The 14,884-nt window shown below is 40.1% G+C and overlaps 1 protein-coding gene and 1 pseudogene across 1 annotated transcript in view; both read left to right on the forward strand.

Annotated features, from left to right (window-relative positions):
- The window catches only part of LOC142151064 (uncharacterized), a 94,507-nt gene that overhangs the window by 52,532 nt on the left and 27,091 nt on the right, over positions 1–14,884 (forward strand). The window contains exon 5 of the mRNA XM_075206360.1: positions 1,388–2,731. Coding sequence (XP_075062461.1) covers positions 1,388–2,731 — 1,344 coding nt within the window. The remainder of the gene's footprint in view (positions 1–1,387; positions 2,732–14,884) is intronic.
- On the forward strand, positions 9,979–10,097 carry LOC142155206 (5S ribosomal RNA; annotated as a pseudogene).

Consider the following 14,884-nt stretch of genomic DNA (forward strand, 5'->3'; position numbering starts at 1 on the left):
TAAAGGTGCAATGCCAGGTACCGGCAGCAGGATAAAGTAGAACTGTTACTACAAAAGGTAAAATAAAAAGATTAGGGGTCTGTTTTTTTTAAACACTATTAAGTTTGGCAGTGCTAAAGTTAATAGGGTTTATAAAGCAGACCCCATAGCTTTTTATTGTACGTTTTGAAATAACATTTCTATTTTATCCTGCTGCCGGTACCTGGCTTTGCCCCCTTATGAGCAGCAAACTGACTGTTTGGAATTTAGCTGTGTGCATAATGATAGTGCCGGGATTCAGTCAGTTTTTGGGTAAGTCTATATATATTAGGTTTTGCTGTCATAGGCATCGGAATTCTCCTGTCTACCTCCCTCCCGTCGGAATGGTAGTCATTGGAAAGATGACTACCACTGATTGAGCGGGAGTATCAATGTTGGACACAATTAATACTCAGGTGCTTGAGTAGTGCACTGAGCAGATTCTTATAGTGACTGGTTGATTGGTGATTGATTCCCTGCAAGCATAATCTGTAATGGAGGTTAGTGGTAACACCTGAGAGAGGAGTTATGTCATCTCTAACCTGAGGCTGAGCCCAGCTGGGTTCTGTTAAGGATTCTAATTTGGAATCCCAGCAATCAGAGGTCTGCTGAGTGTTGGAGGCTGCCAGTGATGTCTAAGACTGCTGGTACTGACAACCTGAATGTCTGATTCTCAGTGTGTAGATACTAACACTGAGCAATACTAAAGCAAAATAACAAGTCTGTATGTCCCTTTGTCTGGGTCTATGCAATGTGCATAGTAATGGGGTTGTGTTATCTTGTAAGAAAATGTTTTATCTGTTCAAAAAAGACTCATATGTTGTTTTAGTACATTTATAATGTAATCAAGTATTTATGTGTTTGGAAATTTAAATTAAACAACTGAACACCTTGAACTGACTAATAGTATGAACATTCTGGGGAATATAATGTGTTCCTCATGTAATAAACAAGATATCCATCTCTATACATATTTTTCCAGCAGATGGATGCAAAACCAGGAGTACCTCGGAGGGACATCTCACTTTGTCTCCAGATTTTAAAACAGAAGATCACATCATACAAGATTCTCCAGGAGAAAACTGTGTTAATCAAAATATACATCCAGTACTTTACAATGTGGATATATCATCCGATCCCTCTACTTATGATGCATGCTCTCCAGATAACTCTGATATTACTGCACATAGTACAGCTTATATAGGTGATGGCATATGTTCTTCTTCTGAATGTGATACATTTTTTATACATCAGTCAAACTGTGTTACACATCAGACAACTCAAACAGGTGAGAAAACCTTTCCATGTTCTGAGTGTGACAAATGTTTTTCAAATAAATCACAACTTATTACTCATAGAATTCACAAAGGTGAGAAACCATTTTCATGTGCAGAGTGTGGGAAATATTTTACACAAAAATCAAATCTTGTTGCTCATGAAAGAATTCACACTGGTGAAAAACCATTTCCGTGTTCTGAGTGTGGGAAATATTTTGCACATAAATCAACTCTTGTTGCGCATGAGAGAATTCACACAGATGACAAATCATTTTCATGTGCAGAATGTAAGAAATGTTTTGTACGCAAATCACATCTTGTTGCGCATGAGAGAATTCACACAGGTGAGAAACCATTTTCATGTGCAGAGTGTGGTAAATGTTTTAGACATAAATTATCTCTTGTTACACATCAGATAATTCACCCAGGTGAGAAACCATTTTCATGTGCAGAATGTGAAAAATGTTTTGTACGCAAATCACATCTTGTTGCGCATGAGAGAATTCACACAGGTGAGAAACCATTTTCATGTGCAGAGTGTGGTAAATGTTTTAGACATAAATTATCTCTTGTTACACATCAGATAATTCACCCAGGTGAGAAACCATTTTCATGTGCAGAATGTGAAAAATGTTTTGCACGCAAATCACATCTTGTTGCGCATGAGAGAATTCACACAGGTGTGAAACCATTTCCATGTTCTGAGTGTGGGGAGTGCTTTACACGTAAGATATCTCTTGTTACACATCAGATAATTCACCCAGGTGAGAAACCATTTTCATGTGCAGAATGTGAAAAATGTTTTGTACGCAAATCACATCTTGTTGCGCATGAGAGAATTCACACAGGTGAGAAACCATTTTCATGTGCAGAGTGTGGTAAATGTTTTAGACATAAATTATCTCTTGTTACACATCAGATAATTCACCCAGGTGAGAAACCATTTTCATGTGCAGAATGTGAAAAATGTTTTGCACGCAAATCACATCTTGTTGCGCATGAGAGAATTCACACAGGTGTGAAACCATTTACATGTTCTGAGTGTGGGTTATGTTTTGCAAATAAATTCTCTCTTGTTACACATGAGAGAATTCACACAGGTGAAAAACCATTTTCATGTGCAGAATGTGGGAAATGTTTTACACAAAAATCAAATCTTGCTGCTCATGAGAGAATTCACACAGGTGAGAAACCATTTTCATGTTCCGAGTGTGGTAAATGTTATACATTCAAATCACATCTTGTTACACATCAGAACACTCACACTGGTGAGAAACCATTTTCATGTGCAGAGTGTGGGAAATGTTATACACAAAATTCACATCTTATTGCACATGAGAGAATTCACACTGGTGAGAAACCATTTTCATGTGCAGAGTGTGGAAAATATTTTTCAAATAAATCAAATCTTGTTGCGCATGAGAGAATTCACACAGGTGAGAAACCATTTTCATGTCCTGACTGGGAAATAATTTATGTGTAAAACATCTCTTGTTACATATCAGAGATCTCACACTGGTGAGAAACCAGTCAACATCACCTGATGGAAACACGGTCCAGTACCGCTCCTACAGAACTTCCACACGAAGCAACAGTGCCAGTATGCTGCAATACAGTGAAAGTGCGCTATCCTTAGATAATATCGAAAATTTTTAGTACGAACACTTGTGATGAAATTTTAATTTTTGGATTGTTTTGTTTTTTTTACAGTTTGATTTTGGTGTTTTTCTATCTGTTCTATATATAGTTGTAAATATTTTTTGTTTTTGAGTTATTATTTTATAATTCATATATGTGTTTTTTGTTATTTTTATTTAGGTTATAAAGTATATATTTTTTGAGTGTTTTTAATATGTTCATTTTATATTTTAATAAAAACTTTTTTTTTTTCTTTTTTGCATAGATTGTTCCTGTAGAACTTGTATGATGGCCTCACAGGTCTCTGGTATATTCAGACCCAGAGCTTACAGCGAAATAGCTGTGAAATCAGCCAATAGCCAAAAATCAGAGGGTTGTAACTAGTCCTCTGGTCTACATATATGGGTCCAGTACCCCTCCTGCCTACCGTCTGACATACAGTCGAAGTGCTTACTGCTTGGATAATATAGATCACCATCATTATGTGGCTTATATTTTTATATGCTTGTGTGTGTGTATATGTATATATATATATATATGTGTGTGTGTGTGTGTGTTATTTTTAATATGTTATTATATATGAATGAAAGAAAAGTCTTTTAACAGTCTGAGTATTTCTTTCACCAACCCTCATATATTGTCTCTGTAGAACTTGTATGATGACCTCACTCACAGGTCTCAGATATGATCAGACCAAGAGGTTGTGGTGAAATTGCTCTGCTGTACTTCAGATCAGCCAGTGTCCTCCCAGTAGCCAAAATATGTGGGTAGCAACCAGTCTCTGCTCTGCAGAAAGGAGTCTCCTTAAGTAGGTGTCCACCTTTTGGATAAGTGGGGTGACAACTTGAAGAGGCTACTGATGTAGGATCATCCATCTGCAAGAAATTCCTGAAGTCATCAGAATTCTGGTCCTGTATCTCCTGTAGTAGTGGCTTATGTCTAAAAGAGTCCTCGGCAACCATTACTTCGAACAACAAATGCAATTCTTTTCCTTTCCCTACGGTTAATTGTTTGCAGCGTTGTCATCATGGCAACAAGCACAAGCTTTTCTTTTATTTACCAGTCTCGTTATGGATGTTTGGGTGTGTCTTTGTGTGCACTGAGCGTCAGCCCATTATTTTAATGAAATTAGGTTGGGATATTGCTGTAGGGACGAAAGATATCTGTAGAGTGTGTACGGAGTCACGATCATCTGAGCCGATGGTTTGGACAGATGAAAACCACAGATCGGACGGTAAATCGTCTAGGTGTGTACGCATGACTCAGCTTGTTCATGGGGACTTTCAGTCGTTGGTAAAATCGTTACTGATATCCCATCAGGAGAAATTTTCAGTAGTGTGTATCCAGCTTAAGGGCTTTAAAAGACTTAACCACTTAATTATTTTCTCTTTTTTTACCAGACCAGTTTTTGTAGGTTCTCTATGCTGGCAATACGTAGAATAACAGTTTTATTTGTTACGGCATTCAGGTGAATTATATTTACGGTTTTTTTGTCATAATTACTGCATTATTTGAGAAGCAACAGTAATAGCACAGCATGTATTAATTACAGAATCCACAGTTACCTTGTTCTAAAAATACCCTTATTTATAAATGTGCCACGTTCCTGATCTATATTAACGGTTCTCTAACGTATCACCTCTGTCCCTTCTTTCCTGTAAACCATACATGGTCAGCCCTTGTGGTCTTTCATATGTTTTGCTATGCCCTCCCCATACAGCACTGCAGGATCTCTTTTCTGACTATTTTCTATGTTAATGATTATATGGAGATAGAGCCTCCAGAACTGTACAGAATACTTAAAGTGAGGTCTTTCCAGTGACTTATTGGGTGGCAATATAACATCTGTATTCCTGTTACTAATATCTCTTCTAATACAGCCAAGTATGTAAGTAATATTACTGCTGGCTCTTCCCACTGCTGACTACACTGTTTATACCATCTGAAACCAGGACTCCAAGGTTCCTTCCTGTTGTTGACATTACATTGCATTCATTCTGTATTCTGTTTTGTTTATTTACATTTTGATGTATTAAATTTAAGGTTCCAAGCCAATCCCCTCTATTCTCTAAATCACTACAACATTTGATTTTCCCCTTCTGGGATAGCAGGCCTGTTACATATCCTTTTCATCTGTACAGTAGTCACATACTTTACTACAGCAGAGTTCTCCCCAGGACCTATTTCCTGGGTGCGCTGCCTGGCTTTTTTATACTTGCCTCATCATCAGCAGCACGTTGGCTTAGTGGTTAGCACTTCTGCCTCACAACACTGTGGTCATGAGTTTGATTCCCGACCATGGCCTTATCTGTGTGGAGTTTGTATGTTCTCCCTGTGTCTGCGTGGGTTTCCTCCGGGTGCTCCGGTTTCCTCCCACACTCCAAAAACATACTGGTTAATTGGCTGCTATCAAATTGACCCTAGTCTCTGTCTGTCTGTCTGTTTGTGTGTGTTAGGGAATTTAGACTGTAAGCTCCAATGGGGCAGGGACTAATGTGAGTTCTCTGTGCAGCGCTGCGGAATTAGTAGCGCTATATAAATAGCTGACTATGATGATTTATATAGCTAACCACTAAGCCACCGTGCCTCCTGGCCGTAGAAGTCTGATGGCAAACATCTGAGTTGCACTATACCTGCTGCACTGTGTGTTAGCGTGCAACTTATATTATTCTCAGAACGTTTCCTTTTTTTGTGTGAAAGATTTACAGTACAAAACAACAGAGAAAAACAAAACATAACACCAGACAAACTAAAACTAAATACTAGCAGACAACCTACACATAAAAGATATAAGGAAAACACCCTGTGATGCACCATATCCATAGCCAGAAACTTTTGTCTTTTAGAGAAGAGAGGGGCTTGAGAAATTTTCTCACGCACTTAGCACTTTACCAATGGAAAAGTGTAGGGGATCAGAAAACCTGTAATGAAGTAAGACTGAAAACTCAGCAAAGCAGCACAGAAGGATGGCAGCAGAACCTCAATAGCCCAGTAGAGAAAAACAAAATCATGGCAATTAGTGCCTCACTCATATTGTTCACAAGTGATTCACATGTGAATGGGAGAAGACGAGCAGGGAATGACGGGGTGTTTCAGGTAAGCTCCTCTGTGAAATCGTGTGCTAGCGACTGCACCGAATACCTGGACTTATCCCACCTGGACCATACCTTAAAATATTTGTGAATGGCATTCAGAGACTGCTATCTGTATCTGTATTGTTCTACAGCCTCATTAACCAATCCAATCTATGGAAGCTAGGGTCTTCTCGAGCCATCCAGAATCTAGCTATTATAACTTTGGCCAGCACAAATTACTTAGTGACATATTGGACTAAACATTTATTAAGGAGCAAATCCAGAGTAACACCAAACATACAGGTTTTACAGATGAGTAAGGGGATGTCAATAGCCATGTTCTGGATAGTAGACACCACTGCCGACCAAAACATCTGAACCGCTAGGCAGTCCCGAAGTAGATGCCAGAAAGAAGCAGAGAACAGAGCTCAATTAGGGCAGTTGGAATTAGTCCTGGCACCCATTTAGAAGAGCCGGTGACAAGAGCAGTATATAGGATGCAGAATATATAATTGAATTTGACAATACCTTGTGCAGGAGGTAGGCTCTCTGGCGCTGCCCAGTGCAAAGCTCCAGTCTTCATCATCCAGGGATCCAAGGTCTACCTCCCTTTAATTCTAAGGTCAGTTAGGTCATCAAGATTAAAGCAGGAGAGGACATTGGCGTATAGAATGGATATAGTTTGAGCAGAGCTCACCTGAAGAAGCAAAGCCTTAAGAAGGGCCGGGTTAAACCTAATGTTGAGGCTCCTAAACACTCTGTAGAGCATGCCTCAGCCGCCAATAACTATAGAACCTCCAATTAGGGAGTGGAAAGTCTTTGTGTAAGTGTGCAACAGATTTCAGTGTTGACATATAATTGGTCAAGGGTGGTAACACCCATATCTTGCTAGTCACAAAAACACCCCAAGTTGCGCAGCTCTATCAAAGCAGAATTATAGCAGATGGGTACATGGGGGTCCACACCCTTGGTATGCATGGCCACCTGCATCATATTTCATATCAATATCATCAACATTTATATAGCGCCAGCAAATTCAGTAGTGCTTTACAATTGGGAACAAACATTAATAAAACAATAGAAAAGAGAATAAAAAGAAAATAGAAAAAAATAAAAAGAGTGTGAGAACCCTGTATGCCACCCCAGGAATCCACTCAATACATCTGATGGAGAATCCCCAATCCACTCCCGCAAGTGTGCCAACTGCATAGAAAATTAGTAAGCTCTCACTTTTGGAAGGGCCAGGCCTCCAAAGGTGCGGAACCTATATAACGTGGTCAATTTAATGCGCGCCTTCAACTCCCCCTTCCCCCACCAGAGCATAGAGGATAGATGCTTGTTTATTTTGCTAAAAACAGCCCACCCCAGGCAAAAAAAGAGAAGCATGATGTAGTGGGTACACAAATTTGGTTTGTAACATAATCTTAATCAAGTTAACTCTACCCAACATGGACAAAGGCAACTTCTGGGTCAATGTTAAGGGGAATATAGTGATGAACTTGGTTCGCAATTCATATTCCCAGATACTTAAATGCTAGCATCCACTGTAAGGTGTGATGCGCTCCACTAATAGGAGGCACCATCCCCTGTATTGGAAATATACTTTACTTAGACCAATTAATCCTAAAGCGAGAGAACTCCCCAAAATAATCCACGAGATTTAACATAGTATCGAGGTAGCTATTTGTTTATTTATAATCAGAAGCATGGCATCTGTATAATGCAATTTTGTTCACACTATACCATACCCAGCCTATAAACTTAGGGCCAAACTGGAATCTCCTCATAATCTCCCAGAGAATGCCCCACTCCACCAAGTCAAAGGCCTCCGATGACACGATCACTACCTCATATCCAGGGGTCATCAGCACCTGAAGGTGAGCAAACAAACGTCTCAGATTAATTTACGTGGACTTTCCTGACATGAAACTAGTCTGGTCTGGGTGGATTATCTAGGAGATAAGTGTTTCTGTTATCTCAAAGCTGTTGTTGGCATGTATGGTGGCAAAGAAGCCATCTCCATCAGGTTGTTAAAAGTGCTTAGGAGCGTGGGGATAAAAAAAATGCATACAATTTTTTGTATAGTCCCATTGGCAGTCCATCTACCCCGGGGTCTTTTTGTAGGGAAAGGAAGAAATTGCTGCTCTAAGGGAATGTTCAAGATATTCATACACGCAATGTATTGCGCTCAATTACCAAAAATGCATATGAACACTAACCAAATGTTAGTAGATGATAATTGTAAGTGCATATAATCTAGTCCTGATAATAAATAATTATGAGAAACCAATGAGGCTAATGATATTTCTAAATATGGTCAAATGTGTGACTGATAAAGTATGGATATTAAACTGAACGTCCACTAGAATGTGTGAATAACCAGATAGTAAATAAGGTATATTGGGACCAGGCTAAATAGTAATGACCAGGGGTTTAATAGGCAGATGGTCATACAAAAATAATAAAAACAATAAGACAATAAAACAGCAAATTGCCACAAATGAAAGCAGTGAACATTTAAATTAAAATAGTCAATAAAAAAGTTAATATTGAGTCCAAGGGGATTCCAATATGAACCCTTATGTAGAATCCCGATTGAATAGGTGATTAAGCTTGCTATCCAAATATTGCAAAAAGATAAAGTCCAGTGATTGAAAAAGCCTCTGGTGAGGACTAAGCATGAGAACTGTACTCACGAAATCCCGGGTCGCAGGATGTATATACCAGGGTACCTGACCGGAGATACAGGGATCCGGGGACCGCGGTCCAGATGTTAAATAGGCGGTGAATTATCGATGAGGCTCACAGGGTATGTGAATAATGAAACGGACAGCAAGCAGATCGGAGTGCGTTCCAGGGTGGAACGCAAGAACCGGATGTCCTGTTGTGTCAGCAGATATGGGTGTGACCAACGCGTTTCATCTGCACCGCAGATTTGTTCAGGGAATGTGAATAATAGGTGGGGCTTGGTGAAGTCATTTATATAGTCCGCCCAATGATTGGATGAATGAATTCAATAGGGTTTGTCATCCATTAATAAGTCTCAATACTACTCATGCCGAAAAATACCTGTATGTTATAACTAGCAGATACAATATTGCGTGGTAAACATATACACAATACATACAGGGTACACACAAGGGTACCAGCGCTAATTAATATAGTAATAGTGCACAATCTTCCAGGTAAAAGGACAGTAGGGCCTAAAAGTATATTTTAAAATTCTATAGAATGTGTAAGATTAATGGATGGAGGGTGTATCTGACCCAACAAATATTGAATCTATGCAGAGAGAATAGTATATGATTGACATATACTTATATTTAAAATATATATACATGTATGAATAACAGCAACTGATTGCAGCAATAAATTCCTTGATAGTTCAACAGATTAGTCTAAAAGAGTATGTGTGTATATCGTCCATTTGCTAATTGGTTATGGAAACAGTAATTAAACATGCTCGCTAATTCTGACCTTCAGAGGCCTAATGGTGCGCCCAATATATTGTTTTCCACATGGGCATTGAATGAGGTAAATAACATTCTTAGTGCTACACGTGATGAAATCCCTAATGTGGAAAACAATATATTGGCCGCACCATTAGGCCTCTGAAGGTCAGAATTAGCGAGCACATCGGGAACATACGCAATGGTTTCGATAAGCATCATCTCTCTAGCCACTTTAAAACTGCTCACAATTGTGACCCGAAGGGGTTGACACTTTTAGGCATCAAATGTGTACACAACAATTGGCGAGGGGGAGACCCAATTAAAAATATCAACAGGGAAACTAGACTAATCCTATATTTCAACTCATTAATACCACGAGGACTTAATGTGGAATATGATGTTTCATTATAATATGGTGTCATTTCTATATACTCAGGATATTGTGTTTTACTGGTTATAAGTCAATGACTTCTGGTGCCCATGCCGCCTTTGTCCCTTTGGGTATAGTATCTCCATGTAGACTACGGTCATACCACCCTGGAAATGCCCAACCCCGACCGAACTTGGAAGCCAAGCAGAGTGGAGCTGGTCTAGTACCGGGATGGGTGACCTCCCGGGAACATCTGGTACAGTAGAATACATGTAGTAGATCCATCCCAATACGGTGATATTGAGTTTCAAGGCACGTCACCTCTTATGTACCAACACACAACGTACACCTATGAATGTTTAATTACTGTTTCCATAACCAATTAGCAAATGGACAATATACACACATCCTCTTTTAGACTAATCTGTTGAACTATCAAGGAATTTATTGCTGCAATCAGTTGCTGTTATTCATACATGTATATATATTTTAAATATAAGTATGTCAATCATATACTATTCTCTCTGCATAGATTCAATATTTGTTGGGTCAGATACACCCTCCATCCATTAATCTTACACATTCTATAGAATTTTAAAATATACTTATAGGCCCTACTGTCCTTTTACCTGGAAGATTGTGCACTATTACTATGTTAATTAGCGCTGGTACCCTTGTGTGTACCCTGTATGTATCGTGTATATGTTTACCACGCAATATTGTATCTGCTAGTTATAACATACAGGTATTTTTCGGCATGAGTAGTATTGAGGCTTATTAATGTATGACAAACCCTATTGAATTCATTCATCCAATCATTGGGCGGACTATATAAATGACTTCACCAAGCCCCACCTATTATTCACATTCCCTGAACAAATCTGCGGTGCAGATGAAACGCGTTGGTCACACCCACATCTGCTGACACAACAGGACATCCGGTTCTTGCGTTCCACCCTGGAACGCACTCCGATCTGCTTGCTGTCCGTTTCATTATTCACATACCCTGTGAGCCTCATTGATAATTCACCGCCTGTTTAACATCTGGACCGCGGTCCCCGGATCCCTGTATCTCCAGTCAGGTACCCTGGTATATACATCCTGCGACCCGGGATTTCGTGAGTACAGTTCTCATGCTTAGTCCTCACCAGAGGCTTTTTCAATCACTGGACTTTATCTTTTTGCAATATTTGGATAGCAAGCTTAATCACCTATTCAATCGGGATTCTACATAAGGGTTCATATTGGAATCCCCTTGGACTCAATATTAACTTTTTTATTGACTATTTTAATTTAAATGTTCACTGCTTTCATTTGTGGCAATTTGCTCTTTTATTGTCTTATTGTTTTTATTATTTTTGTATGACCATCTGCCTATTAAACCCCTGGTCATTACTATTTAGACTGGTCCCAATATACCTTATTTACTATCTGGTTATTCACACATTCTAGTGGACGTTCAGTTTAATATCCATACTTTATCAGTCTTACATTTGACCATATATTGAAATATCATTAGCCTCATTGGTTTCTCATAATTATTTATTATCAGGACTAGATTATATGCACTTACAATTATCATCTACTAACATTTGGTCAGTGTTCATATGCATTTTTGGTAATTGAGCGCAATACATTGCGTGTATGTATATTTTGTGATTCACAGGAAGGGATTCCCGAGTATTGCTGCTCTTGACTGATTTGGGGTTGAGCGCAGCCCTTCCCACTGTATCATCAATCTTCAAGATATTGTAGGGAGTCTAAGCTAAGACGAGGGAAGCGTACCCGATCAAAGTAACCATTTAGCTGAAGAGGGGAATAGCGTGCCCTAGAGCCATATAGATTATTGTAATGTCTGCAATTTGCTTACTGCAGAAGTGGGTTGAACCCTGGTGTCTGAAATGGCAGAAATGTTATTATTATGTAATTCTGTCCTAGCCAGGTAGGCCATAAGGCTACTGCTCTTATTGCTGTAGGCATACATAGCGTTCTAGAAGAAAGGACCTATGATTTGATTTAACCAGCAAATGATCCGCCCATGCTTTTGAGCATGTAGTCACTTGGTCAGATGAGGAGTCAATGGAAAGATAAATATGTTCAAGATCTTAACACTCCAGCTTAAGTCTAGACTCCTCTTCCCTAGAAAACTTCTATGCCTCACCACTATCAATCAAGGTGTTCCTCAGGAAGGCCTTCAAGACATCCCAGAGAACAGGAGGTAGGATTGTGTCCACATTTAGAGTGAAATACCCTTCACTAAATCGCGCCACATGCCCATGAGAGTGAGTCAGAATGGGTTGTTTCCAAAACCGAGCCCCAGGGTGTAACATCAGAGAACTGAGAGCAGAAGTGGTGAATGGGCAGAAATGCCTCTAGCCGGGTAAGTCACCTACCCCACCAAAAGAGCTATACTATATGAAAGGAGCAAGGTCAATACTGGAGAAAGTGTGGTGTGTCATAGAATGGCAAGAAAAATGCTGAAGACTCGGAAATCGAAGCCTCTAGGTATCCACCAACCATGTCGAATTTATGTCTGCCAGTAATTTCGCAAAGGAGGAGGGGCCAACTTTAACACCCGAGATTATCGCTCACCACCTGTCCAGACCAGCATAAAGTAAGTACATTATTAAAATCACCCATACATGCTACTGGGAAAGGGTGATAAAGGCAGCAGCCTTCTTGAGCACTTTCGAGTTAAATGGTGGAGGGACGTAAATGGCCAATAGGATAGTAAGAAAAGGGTCCACTAGGAACTGGATAAATCAGTAACGGTCATAGGGTTTAATCTGGGTCTGCTCCAGCACAAAACAAAGGTTTTTTTGAGACTCCTGGAAAGGGGAATGCACTGCATGGTAAGCCCATTCCACACAGGGCTTTATCAGGGCCAGTAACTACCTGCAAGATGAATTTCAACCATGCATGCTGTGTCAGGGTTACATTTTTTAACCTGGACCAGAACCAATAACCTTTTCATTTTATTATTGAAGCTCCTCACGCTACAGGAAAGCAGACTGGGCCCCTCTCCTATTTATTGGAGCCCATCCGACAAGACATAAAAATGGACCTCATGGATACAATAAGTCCCCTCGACCAACCAACCTACACAGGTAATCACATAAAGCAGAAATCAAAAGATATAAAGTGATCAGGGACCAATACAAACCCTAGCAGAGTCCACTAATAAGCAATTAAATGCACAGCTTAGTACAGGTAGAAAACCAGAAATTACAAAAAGCTATTATTAGCCACTATTCCCTTTTTACTGACCTCTTCAGTTGCATCACAGTACACAGAAATAAACAAAAAGAAAATAAAACTTAACAAATATACCCTGGAATGCACCATAGTGAAACAAAACACTAGTATAACTATAACCCTAACAATCCCAACAGAGAGCTACTTACCACTATTTTGTAGCAAGGAACTCTCCAGAAATGAAACATCTACACAATGCATAATTGGGAATAATTAGCATACAGGTCAGTGCATCCTATAAAATAGGACATGAAAATAAACAGTATGATAACACAATAACAAGAGGCTCTCTATCTCGCCTGTGCCCCAGCCCGGGGGGGTCCGGTGTCCAGCCGGTTCACGGCCTCCTTAGGTGTAGAGAAAAAATAATGTGTACGGACAACCGCTATTACTCGAAGCCAAGCAGGAAACATCATTGCATTGGGGAGTTGCAAGTCTCTGAGTCTCTGCTTTACTTAAGTAAATTGGGCCCTGCTCTTCTGGACCTAAATAGCAAAGTCAGGGAACACTGATACTGTATTATTGTCGTACTTTAGGGGGGCTTTGGGTTCTGGTCAGCCAGAACTTCTCCTTCGTAGTTGTCCAGCACAGCTCCAGCCATCCAGCACCGTTGTTTGTCCTATTATTATAGGAACTGTTTGATCACTGCTGCCAGCAGATTGTTTTAGACCACTTAACACAGTCCTGGCAGCCAATCCAGACAGGCAGAGGCTCAGTAACCAGGCATAAAAAATAATTATAAAAAATATATGTGTGTGTCCAGTCCAGCCAGCAAGTAGTTACTAATAATGAGTAAGAATTGTCTGTTTCAAATGAAAATTGTGCCTCTTAACCCCGCTTATCAGGTGTAAACAGTGACTGGTTTCAAACATTTTATTGGTTGGTGGTAAAAGATTATGGAATGATCTGTTCCACCTACAAAAAATACAGAAAGAGAAAGCCGACAAACAGGGCTGGACTGGAACTAAAAATCAGCCCTGACATTTAAAGTACGAAGGCCCACCTAAGTCCCAGCATGAAAGAAACAGCCACCGCACAGTGGCGGCACCGAAAAGGGGCGTGGCCACATTGTGTTGTGGGTGTGGCCAAAATGGGGCATTGATACATACATTATAATAAAACATTACATTTATCACACCCTCCCAGCCACATCATGCCACCCCCCCCAGGCACATTATGACACCCCCAGCCCACTGTACTTATCTATGCTTCTTGTGCTGCTGACATCCATCAGGATGGGAACTTCCTGTAGAGCGAGCAGGGGAGCTCTTAGTCTCACGAGATTACCAAATCTTGTGATACTTAGAGCTCCTCGGCTTTCTCTGCAGACTGTGTCCTATCCAGAGACTTGGAGCAGCTATCAGTTCCCTTCCCCTAACCAGAACTGGATTAAGGCTCAGGGGACCCAGGGTATTTAAGGCAGCAGGGCCCCTATTATGTAACATTTTAGACAAATACACAGGCAATACTGTGTGCACTACTGTTAGAAGCACACAGCTCTGCCTTCACAAGCAGTACGTTGTGAAGCGGTACATACCTCCCATCTGTCCTTGCAGTCAAACCAAATCCTGACTAAGTCAAACAGTCACCCAAATTCAGGATTGCAACACCAGATTCAGGACAGCAAGCAGACTGTCCTTCTCTCTCCTACCTGTCTTGGTCACTTTCACCACTTGTAGCAGCTTGTTTCTTTAGCTCAGTTCTTTCTTGTCTTGATTCTGTAATATTGGATGCCCTATTTTGAAAACAAATCGGTACATGAGATTTAGAAAACTCCAACCAGACCCGGTGATAAAACAA

This window comes from Mixophyes fleayi, chromosome 4 (assembly GCF_038048845.1).
Source record: "Mixophyes fleayi isolate aMixFle1 chromosome 4, aMixFle1.hap1, whole genome shotgun sequence".
Classification (NCBI taxonomy): Eukaryota; Metazoa; Chordata; class Amphibia; order Anura; family Limnodynastidae; genus Mixophyes; species Mixophyes fleayi.